General features: G+C 41.9%; 1 protein-coding gene across 1 annotated transcript in view; it reads right to left on the minus strand.

The window, feature by feature from the left end:
• The window catches only part of col6a4a (collagen, type VI, alpha 4a), a 90,795-nt gene that overhangs the window by 17,735 nt on the left and 55,623 nt on the right, over window positions 1-17,437 (minus strand). Inside the window, exons 20-35 of the mRNA XM_063198406.1 lie at window positions 17,294-17,372; window positions 15,924-16,069; window positions 13,489-13,581; window positions 12,495-12,548; window positions 10,793-10,864; window positions 10,673-10,699; window positions 10,459-10,503; window positions 9,667-9,720; window positions 9,166-9,228; window positions 8,694-8,759; window positions 7,584-7,637; window positions 7,442-7,477; window positions 6,480-6,542; window positions 5,859-5,921; window positions 3,654-3,716; window positions 2,196-2,258 (exon numbers count right to left, since the gene is read on the minus strand). Coding sequence (XP_063054476.1) covers window positions 2,196-2,258; window positions 3,654-3,716; window positions 5,859-5,921; window positions 6,480-6,542; window positions 7,442-7,477; window positions 7,584-7,637; window positions 8,694-8,759; window positions 9,166-9,228; window positions 9,667-9,720; window positions 10,459-10,503; window positions 10,673-10,699; window positions 10,793-10,864; window positions 12,495-12,548; window positions 13,489-13,581; window positions 15,924-16,069; window positions 17,294-17,372 — 1,041 coding nt within the window. The remainder of the gene's footprint in view (window positions 1-2,195; window positions 2,259-3,653; window positions 3,717-5,858; window positions 5,922-6,479; window positions 6,543-7,441; window positions 7,478-7,583; window positions 7,638-8,693; window positions 8,760-9,165; window positions 9,229-9,666; window positions 9,721-10,458; window positions 10,504-10,672; window positions 10,700-10,792; window positions 10,865-12,494; window positions 12,549-13,488; window positions 13,582-15,923; window positions 16,070-17,293; window positions 17,373-17,437) is intronic.

Consider the following 17,437-nt stretch of genomic DNA (forward strand, 5'->3'; position numbering starts at 1 on the left):
TATTGTATACAGTCTATGTCGGGGGGGCAATTAAAACATGTTTTTTTTTTTTTCGTATTTTAAGGAGTATTTCCTGATTGAATGCTTCCTTCTGTTGTTCTGGGTTGGAATACTGGGCTACAGCAATGTTTCTCAACAGGGGTGCCGGGGCACCCTGGAGTGCCGCACGCCCCCCTCAGGGGTGCCGCGGAAATGTAGCTGACAGTATGTGAAATTGACCTAAATAAATTATATATGTAATACGTATTGGTCTATCTAAATTAATAAATGGATTCTAGTCAGTGGAATCTTTCATCCACCATTTACGGACAATATGTCAATGTAGGTCACCCCTGTACGGCCACATAGCCTGTCTGAGATAAAGCTGCAACTTTGAACGTCTCCAAATGTGTTACTTTTCTAAGCTTGTGTGGTATCGAATGCGATACCATGTTACTAGTTGCTAGTTGGTTTGGGGTTCCTTGAGATTTTCCATGAATTGAAAGGGTGCCTCGCCTAAAAAAAGGTTGAGAAACACTGGGCTAGAGTACATCTTGGAGAGAATCAAATATGACAAGAGGAGGGCTGTTGGGGTTGGCCTTGGCTGTGGCTTGAACGCCAGGCGGGGAACCGAGTTCGATTCCAGCCCAAGGTAGTTTCCTGGAGGCTGTTCGTACTTTCCGCCCTTCCCGCACTGTGTTTGGGTACGCAGGGCGGTTCCATTTCTAATCGCGGCGGTGAAGTGTACTGTAAACTACCCGGATAACGCCCTCAAACCGGCCGTTTTTTGAAGTGTGGAGTTATGTACACTTTTCGCACTCAACGGCCGCCATGTTTGTTACGTAGTTTCCTCTCTGGTTGAGTGTCAGATTGGTCAAACTGCCGAATCTCTGTGATTACAGCATAGCTTTGATTCCAAAGACAATAGGCATGTGTATAAGAGAAAGGGGTAACTTGTAAAAATTGTCAACATAAGGAACAGTGTCTTCCGTGGTGAATTGTATATTGGCGGTTGGTAAACTCTGATGACACGCGACAACCGTCATTTCCGTGAAGTGTATCAGACAGAACGTGAATTGGACCTGCACTTCACCCTCAAATTTAGCCGTTAAGTTGAGGGTGGAAAGTGCACTGTATCACAGTACACAGTGCAGAGTGTGGAGAATGGAACACGCTGCTGATGTTCTCCCCTCTCTCTCTCCCCCAAAACATTTCCTGTCAGCTCTTCACTAACCTTACAAAGGGTTAAAAGCCCCCCAAAATACTTAAAGGTACACTGTGCAGGAAATGGTCAAAAAAGGTACTGCTACTATGTTGCTCATTGAAACTGGGCTGCCTATTGCCAAATTTGATCTTTACATGAAAGTTTACTAAGTAATAAACAAATATTTTATAGTATGGTCCAAGTACAGTCATTTTTGCAGCTAAATGATGTATGAAAAGTGCAATTTTTCCAGTCATAATGTATACTTAAAATTTGATGGTGGTGGTAAGTTTTCATGAAAAAGGTAACATTAGTGAATGGGCAGCATGAATTATGGAAATAAACGATCTCACTCAGTGTCCCTTTAAAAGATAGGAGCTGTTGTTACTTAATAGAGGCTTGGGCAGAAACTAAGGGATGGGAATTAGAGTCTCAATAGACTCAACAACAGAATTCAAACTTGACTCAAAACAGAAAGCAAATCTCTGCACACTGATTGAGTGTTGTGATGGGAGGGGAGCCAGGGCAGGATTCGCGGCCCAGTTAGGATCTCCCCCTATGGTGTGGTGCTGGGCAGACTTTCCTGGAAAAACACTTCCTGTCCCTACGTGAGGTCATCTAGTTCAGTGTTTCCCAACCAGGGGTACGTGTACCACTAGGGGTACGCGAGCACACTGAAGGGGGTACTTGGAAAAAAATATTTTTTTACAAATGCATGGAGCATAGTCACACTGGAATAGAAAAAGCGATGTAAAACACAAGTTAGGGGGTACTCGTGGCACAACAAAAAGGCTCGGGGGTACATGAGACAAAAAAGGTTGGGAAACACTGATCTAGCTGTTGTTATATTCCAACATGATGAAGAGGTGATGGTGAGCACATCCAAACCGCAGATGTCTGATTAAGAGTGAATAGCTCGGATACGTTCACCGGGACAAAAAGCAAAATGGCAGCAAGCATGCAGACATTAATTTTTTCTTTAATATTTCAACAGTGTAAGTATTCTACAAACCGGAGGTCCTCTTGTGCCCACTGCTCCTAAAGCTCCTTTGTCCCCTGGCACTCCTTGTTGCCCCTGCACAGAGACAAGGGGGCAGGTTAGACAGACAACACAGAGACATGGCAGGGTGGAGAGAGACAGGGCAGTATAGGGAGAGACAGGTCAGAGTAGAGAAAGACAGGGCAGGTCAGAGTAGAGAAAGACAGGGCAGGGTAGAGAAAGACAGGGCAGGGTAGAGTAGAGAAAGACAGGGCAGGGTAGAGAAAGACAGGGCAGGGCAGAGTAGAGAAAGACAGGGCAGGGTAGACAAACAGGTCAGTGTAGAGACAGACAGGGCAGAGTAGAGAGAGACAGGGTAGAGAGAGAGAGACAGGGCAGGGCAGAGTAGAGAAAGACAGGGCAGAGAGAGAGAGACAGGGCAGGGTAGAGAGACAGGGCAGGGTAGAGAAAGACAGGGCAGGGTAGAGAGAGGTGTGTGTGTGTGTGTGTGTGTGTGTGTGTGTGTGTGTGCGTGTGTGCGTGTGTTTTAACACGTGTGTGTGTGTGTGTGTGTGTGTGTTTTAACACGTGTGTGTGTGTGTGTGTGTGTGTGTGTGTGTGTGTGTGTGTGTGTGTGTGTGTGTGTGTGTGTGTCTGTGTCTGTGTGTGTCTGTGTCTGTGTGTGCATGTGATATTCTTAACACATGTATGCTTAATGTTCCTAACTGACCGTAATGTTCTTTTATGTTATCTGTACGCTTTGGCAACACTGTTACCAATAGGCATGCCAATAAAGCATATTTGAATTTGAATTTGAGAGAGAGACAGGTCAGGATAGAGAGACAGTTCAGGGTAGAGAGACAGGGCAGGGTAGAGAAAGACAGGGCAGGGTAGACAAACAGGGCAGAGTAGAGAAAGACAGGGCAGGGCAGAGAGAGACAGGTCAGGATAGAGAGACAGGGCAGGGTAGAGAAAGACAGGGCAGGGTAGAGAAAGACAGGGCAGGTTAGACAGAGTCTGGTGCTCTGGCAAGGAGGAGAATAACTGTTTAGACACAGTACATGTGAGGGATTGTGGCTGTTTCTGTGTGCGCGCGTGTGCACGCATGCATGATGCACAAATGTCTCACGGTAGGGACACATAGGAGGTGAAGCAAGCGAAGCAAAGAGAGGCGAAATCCAACCGTCACCAAGTCGTCGCGGCGAATCAAATGGAATGGAACACTTATGTTGTTGATTTGATTGGGCCGCGGCAGGCGAATTCGCTCCTCATTTGCATAACATTAAACTTTCTTTAATAATTTTGCTTCGCTTCGCTCCTGTTCACTTGCTTTCGCTTGCCTTCGCCTCTCTCATAGAATGAATGGCAAAGTTCGCAAATTCGTGTGTATGTGTCCCTACCGTAAGTGGCATGTACATAAAGACCAGCTACAGATCCAGCAAAATGATGATGAAGGCACAGAGAGTTCAGAGTTCAACTGAGCTGACCCACCTTCTGCCCCTTCTGGCCAGCGCCGCCTCTGGATCCTTTGGGGCCAGTTAGTCCTGGAGGACCCTGAAGGGCAACAGTAAACTCGTTTCAGTTGCAGGGAAGAAGCAGTAAACTCATTTCAGTTGCAGAGAGTGCGTTACAATATGCGACCTTGCCTCCTCCACTTGTGCTTGTGGCCTCGCCCCACCTCCTGACCCTTCCTCCGTGGAGAAAACGATAAAGTTTCATTCACCATCCCAATTGCAAATGAGAAGAAGGCTTTACAATTGAGCTTTTGCAAGATATTGAAATATAATGCTGTTGTCAGTGATGTCATCATGACAATTACTTCCTGATACGAGGAGACGAGCACAAGTGGAGGAGGCAAGGTTGCATATTGTTACGCACTCAGAGAAGCAGTAAACTCATTACAGTTGCAGGGAAGCAGCAGTACACTCATTTCAGTAGAAGGGTAACAGTCAGGGTTCCCACGAACAAATTCAAGCACTTTTCAAGCACCTTCAAGCTCCAAATGTTCAGTTTTCCAGGACCTTTAAATAGGTCGCGGGAAGGGGGTGCGGACGTCCGCCCCCAGAAAATGTTGTGTTTTTAAGATGTTATTTACTGAATTCTAATCAATTTTATGGTGTCAAATGGCAAATCCCATCTGACATCTCACTCCCTCAGATTTGTGATGTACCTGAACAAATTATTTCTATTATTTGGGATTACTGAGTTTGACTTGACACAAATTTCAAGCATTTTCAAGCACTTCACCAAACATTCAAGCATTTTCACAACCTTGAAAACTCAATTGAAATTCAAGCATTTTTAAGGAATTCAAGCACCAGTGGGAAACCTGAACAGTATACTCGGTTCAGTTGCAGGGAAGACGCAACTCGTTCCCTCTCATGGACGTGTCTTTAGGACTAGCAGAGATTTACATTGTTATTTCAAAAGGATATGTATAATGTTTTTGTTTTTTCTGCATTTCCTTGACAAATTCCATAAACAAGCAAAAATATAGACAAGTTAGAGAAGTTATTATCTTGTATAGAGCTACGGCTACTGTATGTCACTCAGTGTTAACTCGATAGTGCATAAACATATATTACATTTTCATTTGTACATACAAATTCCATGAACAACCAAAATACAATTTAAAGGCAAGACCATATCTGGCCATTTCAACTGGATTAGTGTGCGTAGTACGGAGTTATCACTACTGCATGCAGGTAGCCTGATAAACCAGCGCCACCCGCTGGACGCAGACAATTTTTCAGCTGCAAGTGGGTCCGGCCTCGGATCTGAGAGCGTTTTGAACACTGTGCCCTGAGTCTGGCAAAACCAATTACAACGCAGAGATTTGTTTTGAATCAAAGCGGGCGGGGTTTTGAGGGAGTGACGACGAATCTCGCAACACCGTTGGGAAAGCACATCAACGGCAAAGATCGCCGATTGGTCACAGTGCTGGGACGGTTTGAAAAAACAACAGGTTGTTCTCATCAACAATCTTCGGAGGTATCGTTCATCAGGGCCAGACTAAATTACTCCGGTCTCACATTTAGGCTAGTTTATCAGGCTAGCATGCAGGGGTTAATTTGAGCTGGGATATGCTGGAACAGGATCCCCCACCTCTAGATTTTGACCCCCCCGGGACTGATTTGGGCTGACCCTGCATGTCACCCAGTGTTGACTTGATATACGTAGTACATAGTATAGGTGTATACTATATTGCAGTGTTGACTTGATATACGTAGTACATAGTATAGGTGTATACTATATTGCAGTGTTGACTTGATATACGTAGTACATAGTATAGGTGTATACTATATTGACTTGATATACGTAGTACATAGTATAGGTGTATACTATATTGACTTGATATACGTAGTACATAGTATAGGTGTATACTATATTGACTTGATATACGTAGTACATAGTATAGGTGTATACTATATTGACTTGATATACGTAGTACATAGTATAGGTGTATACTATATTGCAAGCGTAGTATAAAAGCATATTCTGTAATCATAGTGGTATGGTCCATAAGAGTTTAAACGGATTACGCCTCACTCACGATTAAAAAGGTGCCAAACTTTGAAACAAGAAAAAAAAAGGTCATTTTCGCACATTTTTTCTGACTGAAAACTCGGCTATTAAATGAACAAAAGGATTTAAGAGTGCAGACATTTTTCTTTCTTCTTATCCATAATTAGTTACCTGAGGTCCAGGTAAGCCAATATTTCCGTCTGGTCCCTTCTGTCCAACAGGCCCTCTGGTACCCTAGAAGGACATCATGAATTATACACCAATGCCTACAAGGTAAACAAACAGCCTTCCATCTACAGTAACACATTATTTTAGGGACACATCTATTAGCACTAATACATACAATGTGCCTGTATAAGTAACTTATAAGGTGTACAAAGCAAAATCAAACATTTGTTAGGCATGTATTCGCAAATGTCTTGTTCATGCACAATAAGGGATTTATTACCAATTTAACCTTAGTAAGGACCTAGTAGGCCTTAGCGTTTGCTTAGTACATGCCTTACAAGTTACTCATGCAGGCATTAACATTGTATGTATTAGTGCTAATAGATGTATCCCTAAAATAAAGTGTTATGCAATCTAGGTATCACACACACGCACACACCACACACATGTATCATACACTCACTCACACACACACGCACACACGCACACGCACACGCACACGCACACACACACACACACACACGTATCATACACTCTCTCACACACACACACACACACGCACACACACACACACACACACACACACGCACACACACACTATCACACACACACACACAGTGTTACCTGGGGTCCTGCTGGGCCTGGAGTGCCTGGAACACCGATGTCTCCCGGAACTCCAGGAGAGCCCTGGAACAGATGAATTACATTCACTAATAATTAAAGGGACACTGTGCAGGAAATCCTCTCAAAACCCAACCCTAAGGTCCCCGTCGTGAGAGGTGGAAACAGGTAAAGCTGGCCAATAGGGCAATGGTGAAACTCATGGGCCAATCACCCGTGCAGTGGATTAACACGATTACAGAAACATTGATGAAGAATAAGGAACTCCACAACCTAAGAGATGAAGACTCTTCAAGCATACAAGCTGAAGAGTACATGAAGTATGAAGTGTGCAGGAAATGGACAAAAAAGGTACTGCAACTATGCTGCTCATTGAAACTGGGCAGCCTACTACCAAATTTGATCTTTTCATGAAAGTTTACTAAGTAATAAATTAATATTTTCTAGTATTGGCCCAAGTACAGTAATTTTTGCAGCTAAAAATGGCTGTTTCTGGAAATTCAAAATGGCAGACCATGGAGAAGATCCCCCTTTTCATGTATGAAAAGTACAATTTTCCCAGTCATAATGAATACTTGGAATTTGATGCTGGTGGTAAGTATTTATGAAAAAGGTAAAATTAGTGAATGGGCTGCATGGATTCTGGAAATAAACAACAAAAAATGTCACACAAAGTCCCTTTAAATCTCAAGTTAAAAACAAATGCCCTTTATCCATACACTTGTTCTACAAGAGCATTGTGTGCATAATCTTCAATCAGGGCATTTGATATGCAAAGCTACAAAACAAAGGGTATACAAAAATAAATAAACTGACTATTGACAAACTGTATCGCTTCTATTTCAGCAGAAAAACTATTATCAACAGTATTCACTGTCAAAACATGTCAATGAAAAATGAAAAATGTTGATCACACACAAAAAAAACCAAATAAACACAATACCCCTATAAAAAAAATAAATCACCTTAGTGCCTGGTGGTCCTCTTCGACCTTGAGGGCCCTAAAAGATAGAAAACAAATGAACACGATGCCAGCAGATACAGAAGATGCTGCAATAAGACCTGATGACAATCATGTGGTGTCAGAGTGAGCGGTCAGAGCTGTACCGGGTTGCCATCGTCTCCTTTACTTCCTGGCACACCGTCCGGCCCCGATTCTCCCTGGAACAAGTGAAGAATACACCCAGTTAGAATACGCCTAGTTAGAATACGCCCAGTTAGGATACGCCCAGTTAGAATACGCTCATTTAGAATACGCCCAGTTAGAATACGCTCATTTAGAATACGCCCAGTTAGAATACGTACGCTCATTTAGAATACGCTCATGTAGAATACGCCCAGTTAGAATACGCTCAGAGTTACAGTGGAACCAGCTATCTTATATTAGAACAGTGGTTCTCAAACTTTTTGTGTGAAGTACCACCTGAGAAAATATTGAGCTCTCCGAGTACCACCTTGACAACCATTAGAATATCGCAGTAAAGGCCTTCCATATTCACTTTTGCCAGTCAATACACGGTCACATTCAGTGCAAGTTTGTTTTTAAATTTCTTGCTTGCCTTGTTGCCTAGTATTATTCTGCATGATGTTTTCAGATCCATACAATTCAATTCAGAGACCGAAGAGACATTTTCAACTGCAACAACTTGATCAGCCACCAAATCAATGCACAAAAAAATAATTCTTCCAAGTACCACTACCACCAGAGATGTTTCAAGTACCACCAGTGGTACACATACCACAGTTTGAGCACCACTGTATTAGAAAAATACATGTATCTCAGTGTTTAGAACACGCTCATTTAGAATGTGCCCAGTCAGAACACGCTCATTTAGAATGTGCCCAGTCAGAACACGCTCATTTAGAATATGCCCAGTCAGAACACGCTCATTTAGAATGTGCCCAGTCAGAACACGCTCATTTAGAATGTGCCCAGTCAGAACACGCTCAGTTAGACAGAGCTGTCAAAAGTAAACAATAAATTCATTGTGTAACTACAACACTAGCACACAATATTTTGAGGGCTGTCTGCTAATATATGCTATATTTATCATGTTATATATAATACTTATATATTTATTTACTTGATGCTATGTGATCATTTTGCGACTTACTGTATCTACTTTATGCTATATTTATAATGTTATATACTATATCTATTTGCTCTATTCTAGGCGATCATTTTGAGGTTGTCCACTATGCTGCATCACATCACACCTGCATTCCTCTGTTCCCAGAGTCTCCTTTGGACCCAGCTACTGTGTTGTCAAAGCCAGGCTCTCCCTGAAGAGAAGGACAAAACAATTACAATGAAATTAAAGATACTGTGCAGGAAATGGTCAAAAAAGGTACTGCAACTATGCGGCTCATTGAAACTGGCTGCCTTTTGGCAAATTTGATCGTTTCATGACAGTTTACTATGTAGTAAACAAATATTTTCTAGTATGACCCAAGTACAGTCATTTTTGCTGCTAAAAATCGCTATTTCTGGAAATTCAAAAATGGCGGACCATGGAGAAGATCCCCCTTTTCATGTATGAAAAGTGCAATTTTTCCAGTCATAATGAATACTTGGAATTTGATGGTGGTGGTAAGTATTAGTATCAGAACAGCAGTCTTACTGTACATATTTATCTTACTGTTTTTATCACTGATTAGTAGAGACATCTGCTGAAAGAGGAAATCTTACCGGATCCCCTCTGATTCCACGCTGACCCTTAACGCCAGGGTCTCCTCGGATACCGGGCCGGCCCTGCACAACACAACGCCAGTATTATTATGGGATTGATCACATGGGTGTCCTGGTTCTGCTATCTGAATTTGCCTGAAGATGTACAGTTATTGCTTTCAAAAGGCAACATTGAATAATGTTATCTTATCTTCTCTTACACAGTAAAAAACTTGTGTATCGTAAGTTTAACATCTTCTAGAGTGCATTTGGTGCATTTGAGTACTCTCAAAGTGTTGAATGAACACTGCATTCTTCACTGTGTACCCACATTTGGCTGTGTATGTACGTAATTCCATGGCATTCTTATTTATCGTTTTTATTTATCATTCCTATTTATTATGCGAGCATGTGTGTGTGTGTGTGTGTGTGTGTGCGCGCGCGCGCTTGTGTGTGTGTGTGTGTGTGTGTGTGTGTGTGTGTGTGTGTGTGTGTGTGTGTCAGAACAGAAAGGCTCTTTACAGGGTTTCCAGCATCTCCTCTGTCTCCCGCGACACCAGCTGCACCTGTGGCACCCTGGGAAACACAACAGGACACAGATGAGTCAACACAACAGCACACAGAGGAGTCAACACACAGGACACAGGTGAGTCAACACACAGGACAAAGGTGAGTCAACGCAACAGTGCACAGGTGAGTCAATACACAGGTAAGTCAAACAAACATAGAAGTTCATGAAGGTTGGAGCAGGCTTCACCCAAACAGGTGTTCCTCTTTTTTTTAGGGTGCTGTGCTGACCAAAATAATGTATAACTGAGAAATAAGAACAGGTTGCACCGACTTTGAAAATTATTATTTGTTGAAAATTATCTATTACACAGAGGATGGAGAGGAAGCATCTGTGTAATAACAAAAAAAGTTGATGCATGGTGCAACCTCTCCGTACTTTTCAGTTCAACACAAACATAACCATGATCCATTCCGTTCTAAATAATCCTGAAAAAAGACAAGACATTTTGAATGAAGTAATTGAATAAAATTTGACACAACTGATGTTCTGATGGCATTTTTTTTCATGTTCTGTCAATATTCATCAGAACACAAATAAAAAGACAAGACGGGTTGCTGTCACTGTGCCTGGTATATTCTTTTTTATGTCACAGCATATGATGTTACTGTACATGCAAATGCAGTAACATATAGGGTAAGCATTTAGAGTATGTGACATAACATGCTGATACGTGTAGACACACCCAATAAGAAACAAAGTGAAAATAAAGTGTTACCACAAAACACAAAGTCCAAATAACTCACCTGTTCCCCATGAACTCCATCCAGACCATGTTCTCCATCCTCACCCTGTCAAAACATCAGCAACTAAATTACTAACATTTATTTTCTAATCTGCTAAATTATTAAAACCTACAGTCTCTAATCTAAGCATACTAAGACTCTCATGAATTTATTACACAGAATAACACAACTGACATATTATCTTCCAAAGTAACAGTAAATTAAATATACTCACAGTGTCACCTCTGTAGCCTCTTCCACCCTAAAAGTGTTGACATACAGAAGTGAAATATAATTAGTGTCTTCGATTTTACACGAAACTTTAAAAACTCTTCAGAGGGTTTGAATACGGTACCTTCAGCCCTCTTCTCCCTGGGCAGCCTTGCACTCCCTGAACGCCGTTCGGGCCTGGCGGGCCCCGCTCGCCCTGGAAAGAGCAGACAAAGAAGAACTGTTGTTTTGCTGAACTGAAGAAAATCAACTATTAGGCCCTGCCGTGGCCAACCGGTAGGGCACCCGTTTGCCATGCGGCCGACACGGGTTCGATTCCCGGCCCGGGTCCTTTGCCGACCCCTCCCCATCTCTCTTCCCATTCGCTTCCTGTCCACCTCTCAAACTTTGCCATTATCAATAAAGTCGTAAAAAAAACCAAAAAAAAAACCCAATTTGAGTAATTTCCAATACATCTATATCTCCTATTGCTGTATAATATTTCAACTTTGTCTTTGACCCAAAGATAATGTCTAACAAATAGACAGAATATATATATATATACTTCTGATTGAAATACTGTATATTGAGACTGTTTTAGGACATTGACTAATTGCCTGGTTTTACCATCTCCTTGCTTACCTGCTGACTATAAACCACAAAATGGCAGAGCGTACAGTCATATTACATTACTGTACATTGCATAAAATTACACCCTACTTTTATACAAAGTGACTTAAAGGGTCGCTGTGCAGGAAATGGTCAAAAAAGGTACTGCAACTATGCTGCTCATTGAAACTGGGCTGCCTATAGCCAAATTTGATCTTTACATGAAAGTTTACTAACTAATAAACAAATATATTTTCTAGTATGGTTAAAGCACAGTCATTTTTGCAGCTAAAATTGGCTATTTTTGGACATTCAAAATGGCGGACCATGGAGAAGATCCCCCTTTTCATGTATGAAAAGTGCAATTTTTCCAGTCATGCTGGTGGTAAGTATTCATGAAAAAGGTAACATTAGTGAATGGGCAGCATGAATTCTGGAAATAAACAACTAAAAATCTCACACAGTGTCCCTTTAACAGTTATTAGAGGGTTAGTGGTTACGGCACATCAGCCGTGGATGGCAGTATAGGGAGACACCTCCGTCAGGGTAGGACAATATCGGTGTAATGACATATGAACTTAACTTGTGCACAATCCCTGGTGCTGAACAAAAAAGTTATGTTTTCTGAAAAAGGTTTGCACACATTTTAACTTTTTTTAAACATTCTTTTTCACTTGTTTATTTATTCATTGGCTGGACATAATGTCATCTTCATCTGAAAATTCAAAGGGATGTGACATTTTTTTTCAGAAAAAAAGTAACGGCATGGGGGCGATGTGGCGCAGCGCGCTAAGCCCCCCACATTCGGTTCGAGTCCGGACGGGGTCATTTCCCAATCCTCCCCCATCTCTCTCACCCACTCATTTCCTGTCAGCATCTCATACTATCCTGTCAATAAAGGCATAAAAAGCCCCTAATATATATATATATATATGAAGAGCTCTTTTCCAAAAAGCTATATCCAACATTTTTGACTTTTTGCATTTTAATATTGGAATTGACTGTTAAGAAGTCCTATAATCTATGTGTGAATTATTGCCATTCAAATGTTTTCAGAACATACTTTTTAAGCCTCCATGAAATGCATTTTGCAATGCAATTCAATGGAAAGCCCAATACAAAAATGTAAATTTCCCAACATTCTATAAAATGGATATATCTCATATTGGAAAAGAGCTCTTCATATATATATGTATATATAAAAATAAAAAGTAATAGCACATGAAAACAGCACGTACCGGGCCGCCCTCTTCTCCTGGGTACCCTGCATGGCCCTTCGCCCCGGGGGGACCCTGTAAAGGATACCAGCACAGTCACTGCAATCACACAAACACTTACAGCAGTGATTCTCAAACTGTGGGCCGGGGCCCACTGGTGGGCCCTGAAGGTATTCCAAGTGGGCCTTGAAATAATTTTCTAAAAAACAATATTGTACTTTTGTGTGTGTTGCTGTTGGTTTATTTTGGTTTTATTGTTTATTGGGTTAGAGGTGGGCCTCGAACCTCTGTGAAAATGTCAAGTGGGCCCCAAGATGGAAAAGATTGGGGACCCCTGACTTACAGTAACAAGCCAACACATTCAACAAATGGGTCAAAGACGTCCAACATGACACTGTCCTTCAGTGCTAACAGATGCTTTTGCTTACTGTAACTGTGAAAAACATGACATTTCAAAACAATTTTTGAAAAGTGAATGCATGAAAGCCAAGCCGAAAAAATAATAATAAAAAAAACTCTCTTTTTTTGCATTTACAGTAAGCAAAAGTATCCGTTGCACTGAAGGACATGTTGGACGTCTTTGACCCAAATACACTAAAATAACATCATGAAAACCTACAGTAGCAAGCCAACACATTCACGATGATCACTTAATGAAAATGACCAAGAACACTAAATAATCACGAACACTTTACAAGTCAAACCATACACAAGAAGCACATCACGAACACATAACGTGCATAGTAACAATTCAACAGATTCATTTCAATCATATCATCAACACCTAACAAGTCAAAACATTAATTATTTATAATACTGGCAATATTAGCAGAGAAACTATTAATGGAAAATCTAGCAATATTAACGGACAAAAAAATTCCCTAGCTTGTCCGCTAATATTGCTAGAAATACACAAGACAGCAAATAGCCTACATACTGTATATTAGCTGTTAGCTGTTAACCTGTGGATTTCCCATTTTTATGCGATGATGAAAGGCGTTTTTAGTGTCCATACCTTTGTCCCAGGTGGTCCTCTTGGTCCTCGCATGCCGTCTTGGCCAGTACACTTACACAGCACACCACAGCACTCCCTCTCCGCCGCCGTATCCTGGACACAGCAAGGCACAGTATTGCTCAGTTGAAAGTTTATTTAACACATACCAGCATGTACATATTAATAACATTAAGCCCTTACTGCAGAGCCTCTGTTACAACCTCATTGTAATGTTGGTTTTACCACCAACTTGGGTGTGACCCAGAACTGCAACCTGATCACTCCAAGCTCTCAGTAACATCATCAAATCTGCCTTCTTCCACCTCAAAAACATCTGCAGACTCTGCAGGTCCTCACTGTCAGACACTGCTACAGAGACTCTGGGGGTCAGCTCTATGTTCCCACAGCCCATTGGTCCAACGGCGCATTAGTCCCACTGCCCAATAGTCCCACAGCTTATTCCTGTTGCTCCAAATATAGGCCCTATGTTCTACAACTCCATGTTCCCACATATCAGAGTAAACTAAGAGAATACACGTATGCCTTTCAAACATAGGGTCTACATTTCAATAAATTCTTAGAAATATGGGAACATGGAGCTGCAGAAATATGCCGTTGGGCCAATGGGCTGTGGGGCCAATGGGCTTTAAAAATAATGTTAAAAATCTTAGTGATGTGGGACCAATGGGCTGTGGGATCAATGGGCTGTGGGAACATAGGCACGCTCCCAGACTCTGATACATGGCTTCATCATCTCCCGTCTCGATGGTCTTCCCTACAAAGCACTGGACACATTACAGCGTCTCCAAAACTCGGCTGCCAGGATCCTCACACACAAAGTGGTGGCAACTAGGCTTGTACGAAATTCCGAATGGAAAGAATTTCAATTCAAAGTAATGCCATAATACGAACACTAGGCGGTGCCATTACCTTGAATTTCTTTGAATTTAATCTACACGTTACCCACACACTCAAGCAGCTTCACTGGCTCCCGGTGAAGTCACGCATCACACAAAATCTACAAAAATCTTACTCCTTACTTACAAATCCCTCAATGCTCTTGCTCCCCAGTACCTCTCCGAACTCAGCCAGCATCCCTCCCAACCAAGGTCCCTAAAGTCCTCTGGCAAGGACCCCCTTGTCATCCCAAGTTCAAGGTTACAGACTTTTGGTGACAGAGTCTTCTGTGTTGCTGCCACCCAACCTTTGGAACAGTCTACCTCTCCATATCCGCCAAGGTCCCACACTGGCTACGTTCAAAAAGCACCTAAAATCACATCTTTGCACTGAGGCCTATGTTCCTTATTCACCCTGCCCCCCCAACCCCACTTCTGCCCCATCCTCTTTTCTCCCCTCTATTCCCCTTTTGTAAAGCGACCTTGGGTTACTTGAAAGGCACTTTATAAAACCAAGTTATTATTATAATTATCATTATTATTATCATTATTATTGTCACCAAAATAGTAATGACCAAGTCTGAACGAATAAAACACTCATTCTGTTGTCATAGCAATGTTGTTATGATGTAGTTAAATTGTTTCATCAAAAAGTAATACGGGACATTTGCAGTAAAGGGCTACCAAAATGAAAAATGCACAAGATCATGGTGCTAAGGCTAAATTCAGTCCCTAGACAGGTTGATTGTTTATATACAGGGTGCGATTTGTTGAAGAACCAGAAGGGGGGATATGTTTCAAATTTTAAGCATTATCAATGGAGTTAAATACAGCAAATATTAAAATCCTGTAGGAAAAGTGGAGATACCAAAAACCAGAAGGGGGGACAATCCCCCCCATCCCCACCTACAAATCGCACCCTGTTTATATATATAAAAAAGAATAAGGTAACGCTTTAGAATAAGGTTCTTCTAGTAAGTGTTTATAATCACATAGTAAGCAGATAGTAATACCCTTACAAGTGCCCAATAACATGCTTATTGACTTTGTTAACATCTTATAAGCTGCTTATTATGTGTTTATAGTGGTTTATTTTTTTAGTCTTATTATTTACATCGGTACACATATCCATCTTGATATGCTGACTAATACTAGATATGGAGGCGTCGCAAAAAAACCCCTACATTTTCAAGATGGCTGCCATGTGTACCGATTTTCATGCTTTTACTCAAAGTTACTCATCAGATGTTAACAACTTTAATAAGCATGTTAACAAAGTTAATAAGCATGTTATTGGGCACTTGTTAGGGTATTACTACCTGCTTACTAGTGACTATAAACGCTTATTAGAAGAACCTTATTCTAAAGCGTTACCAAGAATAAGTCAGGTAAATATGAAAGTCTGTGATAATTTGCTCATAGGTCCAAATCAAGACAAAAAAAAACGTCCGTTTTATTCATTACTGCATCTCGTCGACAAAAGTCGCCTCTGGCGCCCAGAGGGTTAAGCAGCTCTAACAAGAGAACGAAAAAGATTGGACTTAAAAGTCCAGAACTCACTATTTGTTTCAGTAGGGCTCCCTCCACATTCTGCATGCCGATGGCCAGAGGCTGCTTGTAGCCGAACCCGCGTCCAAACTCGATCAGCTGGAGGTCGTGGGCATTGGAGGCTCCCTCCAGGGACACCATCAGGAGAGCATGGATATCTGGATGGCAATGACATGATGAATTATCTACTCATCCCCCCAAAACACACACACACATACACGTACATACATGTACATGCACACACACACGCTCAAAGGCGCGCGCGCACGCACACACACACACATGCGTTAACACGGCCACCATTACAAAAACATGTACACGTATATCTGCAAGACAATTAAAAACGTTATTCTCTGCTCATCCCCCAATCACACACACACACACGCACCCACGCATGCACGCAGACAGACAGACACACACACACACACACACAAATAACCATAGAGACATAATGATTAACCTTACCCAACCAGACTACAGCAGTGTGTGTGTGTGTGTGTGTATCTGTAGCCTGGCGACGCCATCCTATTTACTTCCACTAAAGATTTTGGCTCCACGCCTAGTCTGGCGAAAGCCTCCTAGCCTCCTAGCTCGGTTCGCTCACTGTTTTGCCAATCAGCAAGAACTCACCCGCGAAGTCCATTACTGATTGGTTAAGGACGGTAACACTATTCACACTTTTGGTTTGTTATTTGTATGCTTTTGCAGCACCATATCGTGACAGTCATGCGAATGAAGCACAATCTTTATTTTTATCTGAATTCGGAATTAAATTGGCAGAGTAAGCTCAGACCATCTCCCACCCTCCATGGAGACGGATTCCTCTTAGCTTTCGCCAGACTGTTTGACGGAGTCAACAGTCGGCTTTCGCCCAGGCTAGTGTATCTGTGTGCGTGTGTGTGCGTGTATGTGTGTGCGTGAGAGAGAGAGAGAGAGAGAGAGAGAGAGAGAGAGAGCGAGAGAGAGAGAGAGAGAGAGAGACAGAGAGAGAGACAGAGAGAGAATTCCATTCAGACACTGAAACCAGACTGGCAGTTGCTACATATCCACAAATCCTAGTTTTCAAAATGTTTACAATCAATATCAATCAATATACAGAATAGATTGGACCTAATACTGACGCTGTGTTTGAAAGAGCAGAGAGCATACTTTAGTCAGAAGTGATGTTAGACTACAGGTATATTTGATATTCAACACAGCAAAGAGTAAATAAGTTACGGGGGAATGTGTTGTTTGGGGTAAATGTGCTTTGGGAATCTGACTGTATTGCGTTGGTTTTCATGTCTTATCCTGCTCTCACTAGAAGAAATTTCCCCCACGGGGGACAATAAAACTACTACTACTACTACTACTACTACCACAATGTTATCAATGTGACTTACTGTCTCTCCTCATATTTTCAGCCTCCACCATCAGCGTTTCGATCGGTGCGTCGAGCCCATCAGTGAAGACAATCGCCACCTAATTTACATGGAGAGAGTACAGGCCACTGTCACTGCTAAGAATGCACGTCGCTAGGCAACACT

This window comes from Engraulis encrasicolus, chromosome 5 (assembly GCF_034702125.1).
Source record: "Engraulis encrasicolus isolate BLACKSEA-1 chromosome 5, IST_EnEncr_1.0, whole genome shotgun sequence".
In the NCBI taxonomy this organism is placed as follows: domain Eukaryota; kingdom Metazoa; phylum Chordata; class Actinopteri; order Clupeiformes; family Engraulidae; genus Engraulis; species Engraulis encrasicolus.